The 20,968-nt window shown below is 36.5% G+C and overlaps 1 protein-coding gene across 1 annotated transcript in view; it reads right to left on the bottom strand.

The window, feature by feature from the left end:
* Nucleotides 1–16,213: 16,213 nt before the first annotated feature.
* Nucleotides 16,214–20,968, bottom strand: part of LOC150039708 (uncharacterized) — a 28,979-nt gene continuing 24,224 nt past the window's right edge. The window contains exon 11 of the mRNA XM_090327642.1: nucleotides 16,214–16,371. Coding sequence (XP_090183768.1) covers nucleotides 16,263–16,371 — 109 coding nt within the window. The 3' untranslated portion in view covers nucleotides 16,214–16,262. The remainder of the gene's footprint in view (nucleotides 16,372–20,968) is intronic.

Below are 20,968 nucleotides of genomic sequence, written 5' to 3'. Positions count from 1 at the left end.
GGAATCTTTTTCCTGTGCCTTTGAGTTCCAGTGTCTCTCCTACTCTATCATGTAGCAGTTTCACAGTTTCCGGTCTGACACTGAGGTCTTTCATCCACTTTGAGTTAATGCTTGAGAATGGGGAAAGGCTAGAGTCAATTTTAAGTTTAATGCATGTGGCTTCCCAGTTTTACCAGCACCAATAATAGAATAGACTGTGTTTGTTCTACTGTAAATTTTTGGCTCCTTTGTCAAATACAAGTTGATTATAGGTATGTGGTTCTATTTCTGGATCTTCTGTTCTGTTCCATTGATCTTCTGATCTATTTTTGTGCCAGTACCATGCTGTTTTTTTTATTATGGCTCTATAGTGGGGCTTTTTTTGGCTCTTTTGTTTGTTTTTCTTTAGTTGATATTATTAATTGAGAGAAAGATTCTCAAGGACTTTCCTGCCCAGTGTGGTTTCAAACCATGATGCTCAGATCTCAGCCTCCTGAAGAGCTAGGATTACAGTTGTGAGCCTATCTTATTCTTTTTTTTAATGAATTGAAATGTGAAGAACTCCACAGTGGAAATTTTTCCATTTGAGTATTTTAAGAATTCTCCTCACTCTATTCCCCGTGTGTCCTATTTTCTCATTTGGAAACGTTTCTTTTAGTGCTGCTGCATGGAAACAAAGGAAGATTGCTCAGTATTTGGAACTGAGGATAGAAAGGTAGTGTTGTATGACACCTACTCCAACAAGTAAGAACTGCTGCTGAGTGCTCTGCCCACTGACGGTGATGTCAGGTTGTATTTAATTTTCAGTTAATAAACTTACATGCACAACAGTATCATCTAAGACTTTGTAGAATAAGTCTGCCTGGAGGATTAAGGTTCAGAACTGTGAAGCTTGTTTTGTGATGGCATGGACCTTGAACTCGGCTTTGCCACTGAGGTTATGTTTGCATGTGGATAGGCTTTACCACTTGAGCCATAGGTCCACTCCCAACTTTTTGGTGGTTAACTAGAGATTTAAATGTTAGCGTTTCCTTGGCCGGGAGTTTGGCCTAGTGGTAGAGTGCTTGCCTAGCATGCACGAAGACTTGGGTTCGATTCCTCAGTGCCACATACATAGAAAAAGCTGGACGTGTTGCTGAGGCTCAAGTGGTAGAGTGATAGCCTTGAGAAAGTCCAAGGACAGTGCTCAGGCCCTGAGCCTAAGCCCAGGACTGGCAAAAAAAAATGTTAGCGTTTCCTAGATGGGCTAGCTTTGAAAGATGATCTTCAGGTCTCCATTCATTTTATTTTTTTTTTCAGGAGAAACTGGGGAAAATGAAGGAAGGGGTCCCAAAGAGAAGTGTAGGCATTACCTGAATTTTGAAAGGGTAATCACTCCGTACAACACTTTAACAATACTGCACATGAAACTTGTTTTCACATTTAAAAATTTTACTACAGAGAGAAGGAAGATGGCGCCAAGACAATAGGGACGCTACCTAGCTTTCACTGACAAAAAGAAAGAACCAGGGAGTCCCACGAGCCAACTATCTAAAGAAATCCACAACAACAAACTCAAAAAGCAACGGAGAAGGACTCAAACCGGAAAAGTAATCCAGATAAAGCTCACATCAAACTTTCTCAAAGAATTCGGAACGCGAGGACCCCTCCCCCACCTCTCGCCCAAAGCCGCGGAAAGCCGCGCCGGACCAAGCGGCGAACAGTGGCTTGAGCGGGCACCACCTCCACGCGGGGAAAGCGGGGGCGGGCACCGGATCTAACCCACGAAAAGCGGCGGCAGTGGAGGGCACCAGGCTGGGAACCCAACGGCTGCAGAAACCAGCACAAAACCGGGCCAGCGAACGGCGGAAGCAGCGGAACCCAGACGCGGAACCAGAACAGCAAGCAGCGGAACCCAGACGCAGAACACAGGTGGTGGCGGAGACCCGAGGGGAGTGAAAGACTCCCCACCACCAAGGAGCTCCCGCAGACGGACGCAGAGGCGTGAGTAATACAGCGCATCCCCAAACACATCGGGAAAGTGGAGCGGGTGCCAAGCAATAGAACTTAACTCAGACCCCAACACCCCGCCCGAGAAAGACGGGGGGTGGCCAAGATAAAATTAGAATAAGTATCTACAGTAACATAAACATATTTTAATCGGCCAAATGATGGAACATGCGTGACATCCATCTGCCAAATGTGATTAGAAAGCAGTCCTCATGGATTTATACCTAAATGGGGGGCTGGTGAAAAAGGGACACAGTTGGAGCAAGTCTTAACTATTTGTCGTGCTGCTTCTCTAGATAATTTAAACTGTGGGCGCAGGGCTCGACTGTTTTGATGGTGGATGGCATGTGATTGCTTAGCAAGTTCAACCTGAGTTAAGTAAACTCTGGTGGCAGAGTCAGTAACCACATTGCCCTCACTTAAAGGGCCAGGAAGATTAGTGTGAGCTCGAACAAAGCCAAAAAAACAGGGGTGGTTGCGAGAAAAAAGCAAAGTTTGTACTTGGGGAAATTGGGTCTGAATATTGGAGTTAGTAGTTCCAATAAAGGGAACAGTTTCTATGACTTGAAGAGCACGAATTACATATTGACCTTCTGAGTATAAGTTAAAGGGCTCGTCTTGTAACAGGACGAGTGCTTGTAAAACAGCCTCTAATTCCACCTCTTGGGCGGAGGAAAAACCTGTAACCCAAGATTGAGTTTTCCCATTAATGGTCAAAGCAGCCGTTCCATTAGAGGATCCATCTGTAAATACCAAAGCGGCAGAAGATAAAGGCGAGGCCCGTACTATGGAAGGAAATAGAAACAGAAACGTATGACACGCAGCAAATTAGAGAAGTTTGTTAGATGGGTAGTGATGCAAAATTTTCCCCGTATAATTGGCCCAAGCAATGGCCCAAGAATCGCAATGGGCGAATAGCCAATCTTGTTGTTGCAGATTATATGGGACGCAGATAAAATGAGGTTCCTGACCTAAATATTTACGGGAATCCACTCGGCACATATGTATCAGATTAGCTACCAATTCGTAGTAGGGGGTCAGCACTTTGCCGGGTGTTGATGGTAGATAAAGCCATGAAAGTGGGCCATCCTGCCACAATACAGCAGTTGGGGAGTGAGAAGTAGCTAAAATGTAAACTCTCCAGGGTTTAGAATAGTCACAATAGTTCACTTGTTGCTGGGAAATTGCCTTTTCTACAATTTGGATGGCCCTCCTGGCGTCAGGCAGTTTGGCAGTTCTTCCAAAAGTTAAACATAGAATTAACTGCCATATGACTCAGAAATTTTATATGTACATATAAAACCCCTCAAATTTAAAACAGGGGCTCAAAAACAGACTGTATTACTCAGCTTTATAAGAGTGATTGCTGATACATACTACAACATGGATGAATTTTAAACCATTCTACTATTCTATCTTTATGTAAATTATGTACATCCATTGAGGCAGAAAGCACATTAGTAGTCTCCAGAGGTAGAGGGGTTTAGGGTGGGTAGAAATAACTACTTAATATGGTTAAAGTTCACTTTGGGATGTTGGAAGTGTTTTAGAACTGCCAGAGATGGTAGAGTTCCTACCTTGCAAGGACAAAGCTGCCTTCCACATCCAAAAAATAAAAAAAGTTTTCAAACTACATAGAGATTGTTGGTATGAAGTATTTCAATGAGCTAAATGCCACTAAAATATTTTTATGTTTTGTAAAGTTCATCCAACTTAAAAGAAAACTTTTTAAACTTAAATTAGTGCTCAGGTAACTTATGAAATCACTTGAAAATATACCTTTGGTTAACACTGCAATTGTATATACATCTGTTATCAAAATAGAAAAATGACACAGCCAATTACTGAATTATCTGTAATGGCATAATATATTTCTACACGCATATGGAAGGTAAATATATTCATATTTGTCTCCTGTTTCTAAAAAAATGGCATAATTATTTCAGTTTAAATTAAACATTCATATTCCTTCTTTTATTAAGTCCTTACACTATGCTACTCTTAGGTCGTATGACTAATATTTAGATGTTTGGGTTGTTTCCAATTTTCCAAAATTACAACTAATGCTTCAAAGAATCACCCTAAAAATAAAAAATAAAACAATATACATAAACTTAAGTATTTCTAGTTAATGACATAATCCTTCTGAAAGAAAGTAATCTGTTAGGGAAAAGAGGAACTAGCCTCCACACTGTTTTCAGTAATCATAAATATTGTTGATGGAGGCATTATTATTCTGAGACTTCATACATAATAATTCCATCAACTTTTATATTTACAGTAGTTTTCTGTACCCCTTCAACAAGTTTTGATTGGGAAAGTATTTCCTAGTTCGACATAATATCCATTTAGGTAAAAGAAAAAAAACAACCACTTTACATAAATAAACTTGCTTAAAAAATCAATTTTCATCCCCATCTTTCATCTTCAAATGTCATAAAATTAAATTTCATCAAATCAATCTATATATTTCTATACTCTCAGTATTTATCACTACCCCAATTGAGATTTCACCTAAAGTGCATGGGGCCTTCGGTCCAGGAGTTTCAGAAATGTCTCTTCTGTAGCCCATGACCATGTTAGCCACTCAAGTACATGATATTAAGCATTAAATTCAAATAAAGGCCTTTTTTTATATAAATCTTTGACTAATCTACTGAAATACCATCCCAGGCTACATCCTATATCAACCCAACCTTTTCTTCCATTGTGTAGGAATCAAAGTTAAAATAAAAATTAGTCAGCTTCATATCATCAGAAAGAACGACATCACCCCATTTCTAAGGAAATGGAAAGACTTGGAAAAAAAATCATATTAAGAGAAGTAAGCCAGACTCAAATGAACATAGGCCCAGTGGTTTCCTTCATTTGTCATAATTAGTATAAACCTTGGACTCTCCTAGCAGAGGTTTACAATAAGCAAAACCTAGATACATAAGGCCACATAGGATGAGGCTAAATGAAAGGACCTTCAAGATATACAAACAAGATTGTTTCTATACCTTGATTGTTGTTCTATTAAGAACTATATTATTTCTTTTTTTTTCTTTGCCAGTCCTGGGCTTGAGCTCCGGGCCTGAGCACTGCCCTTGGACTTTCTCAAGGCTAGAGCTCTACCACTTGAGCCTCAGCACCACTTCCGGCTTTTTGCTATATGTGGTACCGAGGATTCGAACCCGGGTCTTCATGCATGCTAGGCAAGCACTTTAACCACTAGGCCAAACTCCCAGCCAAACTATATTATTTCTCATCTACTGTATTGTCCCTTGGTTATCTCATATTGTTACAGTATCTTATGTTGTTATCTGATATATTGTATATATGTTTATTTGAAAAGGATAGAGAAGGAGTAAAACAAGAAGAGGGGAGGAGGTGGGAGAGGGAAATGGGGACAAAAACATGAGAAAGGGTAGCAATGTTTGTGAAGTAATGCACCTTCTATCTGGCAAATATAATATAACCCTTCTATTAATTACAATAAAAAATTAGTCAGCTTCAAAATTAGTCAGCAAAAGATAGTTCAGGATATTAATGAGAATGGGCCACAAAGCGAGGCAACTGTTTTATACTATAACCTCTGATTTCAGTACAATCTTGATTTGTTCTCTCCACTACCTTCCTTAAAATCAGAAGCCATGAATAGTACTGTCCAGTGCACTATAACAACCTTTCCCACCATGGGTGGCTTTGAAACCTAGTTTGGTTCAACTTCAGGGGCTCCAGCATTCTCTATGACTTTCACTTATTGTTTTTACAGGTAATAATTATCAATGAACTTCTTTTTTTGTTTTTGTTGCTGTTGTTCGTCAGTCATAGGGCTTGAACTCTGGGCCTGGGCTCTTCAGCTCAAGGCTACTGTTCTACCATGGTGAGCCACTTTGCCACTTCTGGTTTTTCGGGGGTTAACAGGAATAGAAGTCTCATGGACTCCCATGCCCTAGCTGGCTTTGAACCACGATTCTCAGAACTCAGCCTCTTAAATAGCTAGGATAAAGGCATGAGCCAACAGCGCCCAGCCTGAACTTCATATTTAATTGTTTTTTTTAATTTTACAATTCCTTTTGTATCTAGTTGAGGTGTTTCCTGAAAAGCTGGGCCTACTGCCCTTTCCAAATTCCATCCCTTAACTTTTTTTTTTGAAGGAAAAAAATTTCATTTCCATCCCTTAATTTGTATCTTCAGTAACAGATCACAGTCAAACATTTCATGTCACAAGTGATTGGGAAGTTACCCCACAATCACAGGTTCCTCAAGTCTACCTTTCATCAGTTTTTCTTATACCAAACCACAATCCAGTGCCTAGGAGTTGTTCTAATAAAAGCCCAGGATTTCTACAACTATCTAGAATTATACGAAACACATCACAAATTAAAGAAACAGAATGTCTTTACTTCGAATACCAGCTGCAAGTTGAGAAGCTCCCAGGGTACCTGTACTTCTGAACAACTGACTACACATTCAGAGGTACTTATTTCTCCCTTGGGTGTGATAATTTGCTAGAATAATTCATACAAGTCAAAAAAGCAGTACATTAATAGTTTTATTATAGCAAAAAAAGGATATAAATCATGACAACCTGAAAATGTGACAAACAGCACAAGTTCTGAGATGAGTCCAAATATAAACCTTCCATGTCTACACAAAATCAGCCCAGCCCATGTCACTCTTCTGCAGCATGACACATAATTGCACACACACAAGAATATTATTGACCAGGTATAACATGTGCAAGGTTTTTATTAGTCATTCTCCTTACATAGACTGAACTGAATTATTGCCCACATGACAGAACCAATCTCCAGTACCTTTTTCTTCCTTCCCCAAAAGTTAGATTATACCATATGGCTCAAAACCCAGTCCTCCACATATTTGGTCATTCTGACGTAACTTGCCTGCCCCCATGCTGTCACCTGATTAGCATAAGCTAGCAGGGCCCACCAAGAACAAAGATACTTCTGTTACTCTAAAAATTCTGAAGATGGATAGAGGCTCCCACACAGGAACCAGGGAGAACAACTAACTGAACTCCTTATTGTACATGAGAGGACATACCCCAAGACAAAACAAGACAGGAATCAAGACAGCAAAGGAAAAGATGCACAGATCAGTGAATAGAACACATAGTCCAGAAATAAACCCACACAAATACCGTTAACTGATTACAAGAAAGGCACACAAGTATTCCCTGCAGAAACGTCTTTTCAACAAGTGCTAAAACTCACAACAAAAAACTCAAAGAAGTCAACCCAAATACAAAAATTTATTCTAAAAATATATTAAGCATATGCCCTCTATAGCATAAAAAAAATCAGATAGTCACTGACTAACACTTATAATCGTAGCTAATCAGTAGGCTGAGATTTGGGACTATATTCCAAGCCAATCTGGGCATAGGAGTCTGTGAGACTTTTATTTCCAATTAACCAGAAACAAATCCAGAAATGGAGTAGTAGAAAACCAGTCCTAAATGAAATGGCCAGGCAAGAGCCAATACAGACATTAAAAAGGTACTATACTAAACTTAATTTCCTGGTTTTGATCACTACCCCATGGCTAACATTAGGAGATGAGAGATGAAAGTTATACTCCAACTCTATTTTTCAATTTTTCTCTGTAAGTCTAAATAGCTAAAACTAAAAAGCTACATAGAATATCTGAGTAGCAAAACATTTCCTATTTATTACTTCACACTAACCGGAGTTAGTCAACCCCTGAAAACAAAGGAAATCTCAAAAACAAATAGTAATAATTTAGGAAATTAAAGCTTTTCAAAGAAAGATACTATATTTTCAAAACAAACGTTATTTCTGCAAGTATTAAAAGCAAGAGGCAAAGAAAACAAGTTACATTACAGGGCAGAGAAAACTTTAAGAGCTTCAGAGCTGGTAAAAATCTCTAGTCACTTAATGCAAATCATAAGGGAAGAACAGTATATATATATATATATATATATATATATATATATATATATATATATAGAGAGAGAGAGAGAGAGAGAGAGAGAGAGAGAGAGAAAGAGAGAGAGAGAGAAAAATAAAAAGCACCAATTGTAGAACTAGGGTCAAAATTTTGGGTTCCTTTGTAGTCCATCTAATATTCTCATAGTTTCTACTTCATTAAATCCAGTTAAAGACTACCTTTCCATCTGCCTACATGAAACCAACTTAAGCTCCTAAATCAGCAACAATGACAAATACAGATTACCTGGTTCCTAAACTAGAAAAGAGATGAAAGATTAGGAAAATACCAACTAAAGGACACTAGAAACAGAAGAGTCTGAAGACAGTATGTTCTGGCTTTTGCTTTGTCACAGGACAAATTTTGGTGATGATGATGATGATGATGATGATGATGATGATGACGATGACAACAACAACAATAGCAGCCTGAGTTTAAAATTTGCAATTACTATTCAGACAAAACAGTAACTTCAACTCTTAAATTTTTTCTAGTTTGTGAAAATCATTTAATTTCTCAGCTTCAGTGTACCAGTTAACTACATGCTATCTGATTCAATCCACAGAATTCACAAATTTTTCCATAAATATTATAAATCTACCTTGTGCCTGGTTCTATGCTCCATAAAGGAGATGTGGTGAGAAGAAAATTTATTTTTACATTCACTAATTTTTGTTTTGAACGACAGTCTCTGACTGGGAAGTATAAAGTTTAATTTGTGAAAGTACTCAGAAAAAAATATTCTACTCACCATCTCACATATAGGTACACTAATATTTAACACATCTGTCATATATTTCTAGGATGTGATTTGTATACATCATCTGTCCTTCTGAGATACCCGATTTTCCTTCCTTCCCATATTATTTCTCTAGCTTTTTCCCCCTACTTGTATTTTTTTCTTTACATTCTTAGCAATTCCCCTATTCTTCCCACACATCTCATTTTAGTGGTACTCTCAGGATACATGCTGGTACCTATAACTAAAATGCAAAACTTCTCAATTCCTTGGCCAATAAGCTAACTTTGTACCCATTATTCAAACCTCAATTCAAAATGTTCTTCTTTGAAACTTGATTATTATTTTCCTGCCCTCCTCCATCTATCTCCTTCCTACTCCTATACTTATACAAGTATATGAAAAGATAACTTGTTATTTCAAGACATTATATGTACTAATCACATCATATCACTTATAAAATCATCTTGTGATCATGTTTCTATCTGTCATATTAGGATCTGAATTCATTAAAAATAAAACCTTTTCCACATCAGTGTCCTCAGAATTTATGTGTACTTGCATCATCATAGTTCAAAAAAGTACTAAATTAAACTTCATATTATACTTAATTACATTAATATTGAATGAAAAAATGTTTTAAAGGATCACAACTATATTTGGCAAATCTGAACTTTCTCCAAATATAAGAGTTATATTAATAGGAAAAAAATGAACCTATGCTCATCAGTATATATGTAAAGCTTTACTACTCAGGGAAAAAAACTTTTGAGAAAGTTTCTTCATCTTACTGTGTCCCCTCATCAAATGTGTGGAGAAGTTCACTTCTAATTCTCTGTGATTTGGTGGTCAAGCAAAAGTGGAAGGAACAATAGGAGTTTGAGATTTTGATTTACCTATGTTAAGCCCGTCTCAACTTTCTGTAAGCCGTCCCTCCACTATCCCTTCTGTGCTAGCATCATATTTCCAGCAAGCTGCAGCTTGCTATTATGACATGTGATACCTTAGAAACTTACTCTGAAAAGATACTATGTCACAATGTATGTGAAAAAAATCCTAAACAGCAATAAACAGTATCTTTAAGTGTTTCTAGTTTTTTTTTTAACTAAATGGTAATGGTTATCAGGTCATCAGGCATCCATTTTAACAAGTGTTTATTAAAACATTAAGTATCAGAACCCTAAAGCAGAAATGAGTTACCAAATATAGATTAGTCAGTCAGAGGTAACTCATGCTTATAATCCTACCAACTCAGGCAGGTGAGGATCATAGTTCAAAGCCAGCCTCCACAGGAAAATCCATGAGACTCTTATCTACAATGAACCCCAAGTAACTACCAGAAAACTGGAAATGGAGCTGAAGCTCAAAGAGGTAGAGCACTGGCCTTGAACACAAAAGCTCAGGGAGAGCATCAAGGCCCTGAGTTCAAGCCAATGATCCACCAAAAATTAAAATTAAATAGAAAATTAAAATAAAATCCATACTATATTCAAGGTGTGTAGCAGAAACTGGAGAGCAAAGGTGTTTAGACTAAAAAAATATAGTGAGAACTGAGCAAAGAGAAATTATGAAAATAAAAAAGAAATTAACAAGTTATACTTCCCGTTTCAAATAATCTAGAAGAAAAAACAAAAGCAGAAATGTTACTCAACAATTTCTTAAAGTGAGGACATGAGCTTTTTTCCCCCTACAGTCAATCCATTATAGAATTTGGTAAATTCCAATTATCTTAAGAGAAAAAAATATTACAAAACATTAAGAACAAAATGTTTGTAATATCTCAATCAAGTATAGTGGCACAAGTCTACAATCCCTGCACTCAGGAGGCTGAAGTAGGAGAATATTTAACTGTATAGTAGAATATAAACAGGTGCCCTTGAACCTTACTTGAGAGCCATGATGATTGAAGAATGGGGGGAGGGTCTGAAAAATGTTGCAAAAGTAGCTGTGAAAGATTATTTGTGGCTTTACAAAAAGTAGAACATTTAACAATTTCATGTATCTTTTTTGTTGGGGGGGGATTGTTTTGGGAGGAGATTCTTTTCCCCTAGTCTTTTTGAAGTAATCTCACTTTCTATGTAGTTTAGGTTTGCCTTCAAGTCAGTCTTCTTGCCTCAGCTATCCACTAGGATTGTAGTCATGTGCTATTACATAGGGCCATGCTGTCACTTTTTAAATAAATGCAAAACTGTGTTAGTAGCTACATCCTCTTTTGTGTGTATGCTGGTACTGGGGCGTAGACTCATGGCCTTGTGTTCTCATTCACTCACAGCTGACACTCTACCACTCCAGTTCCTCATTTCTGCTTATTAACTGGAGATGAGAGCCTCATGGATTTTTCTGCCCAGGATGACTTATAACTTCAATCCTCAGATCTCAGCCTTCCGAGTGGCTAGGGTTATCACTGCACAGCCCCTGAATCATTTTACAGAGATAACAATCATCATTTACCCTATACTTGTTACGTCACATAATGAATCTGAATGAATAGGAGGACTCATATAGAAATATAGCAGACTCATATAGAAAAGGAGGGGAACCAATTCACCACACACAAAAAAGAGAGAGACAAACCTGAATAAAATCAAAAGGTCAGCCTTGAAAATGACCCTATGGACCACAAGTCTAAACTTGAGATTTCACTGTAAACCACAGGGACAGAAGTTAAATATCAATAACCACCATGAAACTCAGCACTAATATAGACTTCATAGTAAAATCCGGGCTGAAGGAGAACATATATATATATATATATATCATAAAAATGATAATTTTACAGAATAAAATAAAAATCTGAATATAATTCATTATCACTAGTACTAACTTCTCTAGGTCCATTTCATGTCAAAGAACCAATAAATCCTACCTGTGCATGCCAAGAAAGAAATACAAAATATAATTTGTTCTTTACCTTCAGACAATGAGGAAATCAGTTTAAAGTGACCCCAAAGGGGAAAGTACTGATACAAGGGAAAGCACTGCAGTTAGAAGCAGAGAAGAAGGAGTGATTAATTCTAATGGAAACGAGGCATTTACTAAAGACTACAAATACTAAGTCTGTTGGAAATCAGGATAGCAAACATCACTTCATATTGAGCAAAACAAAAAAAAAGAAAGCTAGGATGTGATTTTTTTAATGCTAGAAATGGGATAGAGATATGATTCAAGTGATAACCATTTGCTGAAGAGCAAGTAAATCACCAAGCAAATGTGCAACACTTAGCTGAAACCCTATTTCCAGTAATAGTAAAAAGGAATAATTAATGCATATATATACACATACATAAATATATATTACATGTGTACATACATACAAACATATATACATACATGAATACAGATACAGATACATAAAGTGCTGCCAGGTGCCTCATTAAATAGTAACCCTTAGGGGGCAAGGAGAAAAAAACATTAGAGAACAAGTACACATTTGACCAGCAGAGAAACTAAGGAAGGAAGGCTTCCTAGGCTTAAGAACAACATAGGCAAAAGTAACACTGAAAAAATACAAGTAACCTCAAATAGTATATACACAAATATATAAGGAATAGCAGTATGAGAGTCCTATAACAAAGATACAGGTATAAATAAGGCACATAAACTCATCACTTAAATGGTAACTATTTGGCAATAGTACAATGCCTGTTAAAGGGGGCGAAAAACTAGCAGAACAAATATATTGTGAATATTCCTTTTTTATGTGTGTGGGGGGGCAGTTTTGAACTCAGGGCTGAGCACTGTCCTTGGGCTTTCTCAAGGCTAGAGCTCTACCGCTTGAGCCACAGCATCACTTCCAGATTTTTCTATATATGTGGTACCAAGAAATCCAACCCAGGTCTTCGTCCTACCACTAGGCCAAACTCCCAGCCCCACGAATACTCCTCATAGAGATTTAAAAAAAAAGCCATCTCTAGTCTCTTTCTTAAAGTAAAATAACCAGGATAAATTAAAGGATAGAAAGCCAAAAATTATCTAGGTTACCTCTAAAACTCAAAACAAAATTAAGCATTTTTATGTTCTTCTCTACTTTTGTACTTGAGATATTCCAAACTTCAGTACAAATAACCCAGAAATTCATAAAAATCACAAAAACTACTAATAAGAATATTATTATACTCAGCACATAGTTAGGTCTCAATAAAGTCTAGACCAATCGTCAACATAGAAAATCAAATATAGAAGCAGATGCCAGTGGCTCACATCTAGAATTCTAGCTACTCAAAAACTGAAATCAGTAGAATTAAGGTTCACAGACAGCCTGGGCACAAATGTAAGACGTCATTTCAATCAACAACTGGACACAGTGTACAGTGTATAGGATCCAAGCTACATAAAGTATAAATAGCCAATCTTAGGCATAAATATAAGACCCTAAGACCCAAACCAAAATATAACAAGGGCAAAAAGGGCCAAGGATATGAGTCAAGAAATAGAACACCTGCCAAGCAAGCATCATGCCCTGAGTACAACCCTCAGTGACACCAAAAAATAAATCTAGCCTGTTGTTTTTTAGTAAACCACAAATGTTCAGTAAAATATATCTGTATACTTGAAATTAGAATAATTACATGAAAGACATTCAAGCAATTGTTAAACTCCATTTTAATATTCAAGATTATTTAAAGGATAAGGAATTACACAGTCTTGGAGATATAAACATAATTACATAGACATAAAAATCTATGATGGGATATTACTCTATAGATATGTCATATAGATTGATAGGTATCTATGACATACTAACTCTCAGCTTAATTTTAATTATGTTCTAAAAACTATGTACATTGACGGCCGTGAGTTTGGCCTAGTGGTTAAAGTGCTTGCCTAGCATGCATGAAGACCCGGGTTCGATTCCTCGGTACCACATGCACAGAAAAAAGCCAGAAGTCGTGCTGAGGCTCAAGTGGTAGAGCACTAGCCTTGAGAAAGTCCAAGGACAGCGCTCAGGCCCTGAGCTCAAGCCCAGGACTGGCAAATAAAAAAAAATACTATGTACATAGAGAGATTCCCTTCTTGAATTCTTGTTTGTTAAAGATGACATTTGAAATATGATGTAAAAATCAGTGTTAATAAAATCTTTCAAAAACTAAAATAATGAAAAGGAATTAAACTGTCCTACTATAAGATAATGAGGCAAAGTTGACAAAACACAGAACAGCAAAGCTAGACACTTTTATAAGGACATGAGATTCAAATATAAAAATCATTCCAGATGACTGTGCATATTCATAACTTTAATCTTGAGGCAGGAGGATTATGAGTTTGAGGCTACCCAGAGCAATCTACCAAGTCCCAGGCCACCCTAAGCTGCATGGCAAAAAGCCTTTTTAAGATAATAGAAGAAAAACAAGAAAGAAAAAGTAATTCCCAAAATAACAGCATCTTATACTTTAAAATTACCACTTCCTAAATATTTTGGAGTTATGAAATCAGTCATTGTGACACTATAGTTCAATTCCCCTCAATTAGAGCTTTCATACTGGTCACAGCATGACAGCAGAGGATTCTGAGTACAGTTAATTGTGCTTAAAAAAGAAAAAAATGCCTTTGCCTAATGCTATATAAATAAATATGACTATGATAACACTTAGCAGAAAAAAGTACTGAATTTCATCTCCAAAATAGTTGTGTTTCAACTAATGGTTTAATGAGTACAAAAAGGATGAAAAGACTAATTTTTAATTACTTACAAAGTATCAAAACATTTATTCTAGTCAGGTGAGGTGGCTCATGCATGTAATCCTAGCTACTCAGGAGGCTGAGATCTGAGGGTCAAAGTTCAAAGCCAGCCCCTGCACTAAAGTCTGTAAGACTCTTTTTATTTTTTAATTGTCAGGATAATGCATAGAGGGGTTATAGTTACATTTGTCAGGTAGTAGGTGCATCACTTCTCACACATTGATACCCCTTTCTCATGTTTTTGTCCCCATTTCCCTCCCCGAACCCCTCCCAATCATCTTGTTCCTCCCCCTTCCCTATTTTAAATAAACGTATACACAATATACCAGATAAGAAAGTCAGATACAGTAACAACATGAGATTAACCATAAGGGTAAAAAAAGAGAAGAGAAATAACATAGTACATTAAGAACAACAATCACACAAGATAAACCTCTTGTTTCCCTATCCTAGAGTTTATTTTTTATAAAAAAGAATACTCACATGAGTATCTGGAGAAAAAGAGATAAGACAAAATGCACAAAAAAGAATAGAATATAGAGAGTGAATAAAGGCTGTAACAATAATTCATCATAAAAGCAATTCTATACAAGTACATGCTTGTATAAGTAAGTTTAAAATACTCAAAGCAAAAATTCAGCTGAACTTCCAAGCAAAAATGCTAAGTCCAACTATTGCAAAACAGAATCTCAACACGTATCTCAACTTTTCCATCAGTTCTTCATCCTTTTTTAGCCTGTCTTCTTTTGATTAGAAGAAAAATACTAGAGACACCAAAGTACAGAAAGCCTATTTTTTCCTTCCCATCTCAAGTAAACAGAAACATACTAATTTTAGTATCATTTTTCATGGTCTGGTCATTTTCTGTTCTGTAACTTTCATTTTCAATTACTTCTTGGTCCTTATTGGTAGTGTTGTCCTTAACCAAAACTGTAGCCTCTTCCTCTACACAGGTGTCAGCAGATGTATTTTTATTACCATCGATGGTGATAGTTCCAGAAAATGGAGGTCGGCTGGATTTCAGTAGAGAGGGGTGAACCATCCTATAACCCAAAGTAGAAGTTACACCTGGCCCATTTGCTAAAGCCAGTCTCTTTCCACCAGGAGCATAAGGCCTATTAAATCCATACCCCAAATGTTCATTTCCATTAAGTACTTCCAAATGCCGAGAACTTCTTGTTAGCATACTTGACCGTAGAGGCACTCTAATGGGAAGCTGCTGGTTCTGATAAGGCTTTGTAAGATCAACAGCTCTATTGAAGGAATGTGATCTGGTTATAGATGAAGGGGGAAGGAATGAATTCTGAATGGAATGTGAAAAACTCTGTGACCTTACTATTCTTTCACAAGCCATAGACTTAATATTGTCTGGGGACTGTGCTAAGCTTTCTCCAGAACTGCTTCGAGTGGCACAGGAGTTTGCTCAGGGCCTCTGCATGCTACCAGCTGATTGATTTCCATAAAATCCATTCAACTAAGATTTCGGAGCAATGACTGAAGAATATGAAGTCCTTCCTAGTAACGTGCCTTTGGTGAATTTACTCAAGTTAGATGGTCCAGAAAAAGACTTTCAGTTTACCTCCTCTGTAGATGATACAAACATAGTGGATGGCTTTGTTAACTTTGATGTGAATAAAGGAAGACTTTTTAAACCTCCCTTTACCTCAATTTTATCCAACATTCCTTGAGCAGGTGCATGTTTTTCAGTATCAGTGAGTTTATCATGTGAATTTTGAGTACTGTTAGGTTCTTCAGTATTTTGTGTACTGTTGGTATTTATTTGCTTTCCTCCAATTAAAGGAATGAGATAATGAACAATCAGAGCCATTATTTTTTATATAACTTTTGATGTTACTACCCTTCGACGTTCCTAATAGAGTAACAGCTGTCCCACTGGACATCGGCTTCAGTGTACTTCTTACAGATTTTGCACCATATTTCGGCAACTTGGAACCCAAAAATGTCTTGATTTGTGTCTTCTCTTCCATGAGCTATAAGGTACATTTGTTCTCAAATTGTGACAGAATCTGAAGAGAAGAAAAAAAGAAAGTAAGATATCCAAAGATTAATAATGCATGCCTATATAAATGTACATATGTAATAACACAAAGAAAAATTCAAAATTATTAATGGTTCTTGTAGTCATCTTAAAAAAGACCAAATATACTAATTAAAGCAACAACTTCATGACATTTTTCTCAATACCTTATTAAAAATTTGGGCCATATATAACAGAAATGCCCACAGGTAATAAAAGTGGACAATCAAATGTGACTAGATTTCAAGAAGTTTCTACAGTATATCATCCAATTTCCTATTAAAACAGTTTCATTTATTACAATAAAAATATATGAAAAAAGTTTCACTTTTGATTATAAACTCTTCTTTTGAAAAATCAGAACATAATGGAATTCATTGCCTTAGGTCTTTAAAAATAGTGTATTATTATCATTGGGGCTGGCTCTATGCTTGAAAACCAATTTATTTATAATCTGTTGTAAATGTTTTATTCTGTTTGCAGTTAGGAAATGCAGAATTCAAAGTGATCTCCTAGCTTGTAAGCAAACTGAGATGTACTATCCCTTTTTATTAAAAATGAGTTAATGTGTCAAGAAACCAACTAGCAAAGTGGGTTTAACCATTACCACTTCTGTGTTCTATCTAATTCCTTTGGTTGTTAATATGGTGATAACTGAAAGCCAAGGTAAATTTTAAATATTAAGATTTCTGATTTATTGAGTTTGAATTATGCCACCATGCTTATGTAAGTGGCACTATGGTGAAACTTAACAAGAAGCAGTTTCTTAGTTGTAACAATTTTAATTCTCCTTTTTTGTGACTTCTTTCCCTATAGTCTTGAAATAGCAAAAGGTTACTACATCTCTCATTACTGTAGTGCTGAGGTTATTGAAGTCACACAAATATATCTGTGTGTTTGATTCTTGGAAAGTTATCTGTTAAGTCCTAGAACAAAGGTAAATGTGTTTCATGTTTTGCACACAAATTCAGAATTTGAATAACCATTTGACTTCATAGTGTGATCTCAAAAAAGGAATTTCTCCTTTATTTTTTCTTGCAGTTAATGTAAGAGTACACTAAATCTCTAAGTTTCTGAACTATTAGAAGTACAGATGACCTAGTAAAGATGTAGTAGTTTGTTTTATTCATTTTGCATGGGTTTATTTTTCCTTATGTTCTCAGAAGATGATTTATTTGCTCAGCTCAGTGGTGTTATAACTAAAAATCATCAAAAGAAGCAGTCTCCAGATAACAAGCCAAGTATTACTTATTATTTTTTATTGAGTTGAAATTGTAATTCTAACACTTTTCCACATACAAAACACAAGTGTCATGAAGGGTCTTCATGATTGCATTATAGAAGAATTTAATATTTCATAATTAGTTAATTGGGCATTCAAATATAATGTTAATTTCCCATGATGGAAAAATTTAAAGATGAGTTTGAAAAAAAATTGAAAGAATTTCACTTATTAGTTTCTGTTACATGTATCTTGCTTAAGTTTCTGTTCATTAATTTACATTCATCCAATTATATAAAGCTAATTTGGAGGAAACAAGAAGTTGTGCAGTATTTCCAACGACAGTTCTCTTTTTTTTGTGTTTTCTACTTTAAAATGTCTGTTTTATCAGGTCAGTTTAATCGGGTAGATTATCAAAATTCAAGAATGATCTCTTTCCCCATCAAAAAAAAAAGAAAATAAAAAAATCAGAACATGTGATTTTGATTGCAAAAAATACACAAGGTCTTACAAAAATTGGAACATATTTTTAAATAATTACTAAAATTATAATAAGGATGAGAAAAATGAAATAGCACCAAAAAAGGAAAACTATTCTGGCACTAAGAGTTGACATTTTAGCTATCTTTATTTTATTTTGTTGTAAAGGTAATGTACAGAGGGGTCACAGTTAATAAGTAAGGTAATGAGTACGTTTCTTTTGTTTTTTCCAGTCCTGGGGCTTGAACTCAGGACCTGGACACTGTCCTTGGGCTTTCTCAAGGCTAGCACTCTACCACTTGAGCCGCAGCACCACTTCTAGCTTTGCCCATATTCATGATATCAAACAATCAAACCCAGGACTTCCTACATGCTAGGCAAGCACTCTACCACTAGGCCTTACTCCAGGCCCTTGAGTACATTTCTTGTTGAACACAGTTACAACTCTATCCTTTTTCTCTCACTCTCCTACTCCTTTAATTCCCCCTCACCCCAAGTTGTAAAGTTCATTTCTAACCTAGTGTCTTGTGAGTATCACTGTTACACTGGTTCACCCTATGTCCTTGATTCACCACGTTGTCATTCTCCTTTCTTTCCCAAATCAGATAAACATATATACAACACACAGGGTATCAGAATCAAAAAGTGTTAAGCAGGTACCTCAAAAGAACTTCCATCCAGTAATACAAGCAAACACTAAACTTAGTGTCAAAATGAAACAAAAAAGTTAATAAAATTGATTGGCCCATGAATCATTAACCTCAATACCTCAAATCAATTTTAAACATAACATAAAACTACCCATACACATATTCACATACGAACATAGAACTGGAAACTAGCTTCTCCTCTTCAAGTAACCACTCAATAAATAACATCCTATGATAAAATTATTTCAAAATTATAAAGAAATATTTAAAAATGTGTCTAAATTTTTAGAAAAACATAATACAGTCACTGCTTCCACTAACTATGTAATTCTGTAAAAATCCAAATGAGTAAAATACAAACAAAAATGCGAGCCTTTGTATCACTAATATTTTTATGTAATTATGACGTCTTTAATTTGTCAAAAAAAGAAACGTGTGCATCCACCAGTCCTGAGGCCTAGATGCTATGAACTTTTTTATGATAGTGCTCTTCCACTTGAGCCACAGCTCCAGTCCCAGTTTTTCTTTGTTTTGTTTTGTTTGGTAGTTATTTGTAGATAACAATTTCCTGCCCAGAGGTAGCTTTGAATTGTGATCCTCAGAACTCAGCCCCTTAAGAGACCCCAACACATACTTGGCTGTATTCTTAACTGCTTCTCACCAAAGGACAAGGAACAACAGCCTAGAAGCTGGACTCTCATCATAACTGTCAGTGGGCCTGTCCAAGTATCAGATTTCTGGAGAATGAAAGAGGCCCACCAGCTCTTTCACCTCAGAAACACGGAGACCACCTCAATGTGCCTGACTGTGATTCTTACCTCCATTGGCTCAGTAAAAGTTGCATGTAGGCAATAAGTAAATAAGGTAGAGAATAGGTAAATAAAGATACGGTTGCTATGTTTGAATTCACAGTAGACCATGACCAAGTATCTGCTGTCAGATGCTATCATTTTCTATTTAGTTTCAGTACAGGAGGAGGAATAATGAAAACAACGATCAGCTGTCATATAGACTGTGTACTAAACTCACACTAAAAATGAATTTACATTCAGATGACAGATAACTCACCAAATGTTAATGCTCGATTCACAAACCGCAATGGCAGTTAACGTTGTGTCATCCCTAAAAAGTGAAGTAAAAAAAAAAGACACAGAAAATTGAGTTGGAAACTGTAGAGGAAATCAAACCTTTTCTGCAAGGCTGGGTACTAAAACCATAACTGCGTTCATCCTAGGAACAGGTTTTGCCACTTGAGCTACAGCTCCATCTCCAGCTCCTCTGTTCCCTCTAGCTCTTTGCTCTGGTACTCCGGTGTGAACTAACAGACCAGAACCAAATGAAAAGCAGTATTTTCCTTTTACCACAGAAATACAGTTGAATCTGTTCAGGAAATTAAATATGGACCGGTTTCATGCAAGGTAGAGAATTTTTCCCAGTACCCCTACCACAGTACCTCTTGACATCTTGTATGAATTTCAATACAATACACTTCAAGGGAACTCAACCTGAGATCATAGCTAATATTCTGCTTCTTCTGTTCCTTCTATTCCCTCATTACCTTTAGTAATCCTAGATGTCTTTACTGACTTACTCTCAGATTGGACCAAGGGGAGGCAGGCCAGAAACAGAGAACACTTCATTGTTCACCAGGACATTAAGAATTCCCTCTCCTTACAGGAGCCTCAATTCTTTACCCAATTTGTGAAAACACGGAATGGCACAGAAAAATATCACTTCCTTGACCTTCCAAGGGGTTCCCACAAACATGGTACTTAGTCTCTGTACAACTTTCTACACAAGTCTGTCTACATTTGAGTATCTGACAACAAATGGCTCTCATCTGTCAATCTATGTGTATTCTGCTCCTCATTATCAACATGAACCATTAATTTATGCACAGTCAAATACTATGGAAGTTCCTAAAGAGACTTTTCTTCTCAAATTGCTATAATACCCAGAAAACGAACTCTACATATACTATATATGTAAAGGGGTATTTCCTAGAAATGAGGCCTCTCTCTCCAATGAAATGACTACCTGTGCTAAATAAAAACTTATGCAAGATTCACAAGGAGTTCTTTTCCTATGACCCTAAAGCACTGTTTACAGTATTTTCGTGAGTTTCCTGATGTTCCGTTTCCCTTGCTATGAAGGAAATTGAGCTGATCATTCATCTACATTTCTGCTTCCTCTCTCCCCTCCTTGCTTCCTCTGTCTCTCCAGCCTCTCTGATT

Source organism: Megascapheus bottae, unplaced genomic scaffold, assembly GCF_031878675.1.
Source record: "Megascapheus bottae isolate mThoBot1 unplaced genomic scaffold, mThoBot2.hap1 HAP1_SCAFFOLD_204, whole genome shotgun sequence".
Lineage (NCBI taxonomy): Eukaryota > Metazoa > Chordata > Mammalia > Rodentia > Geomyidae > Megascapheus > Megascapheus bottae.
Note: the sequence above shows the minus strand (reverse complement) of the source record. Positions and strands in the feature narration are given on the sequence as shown.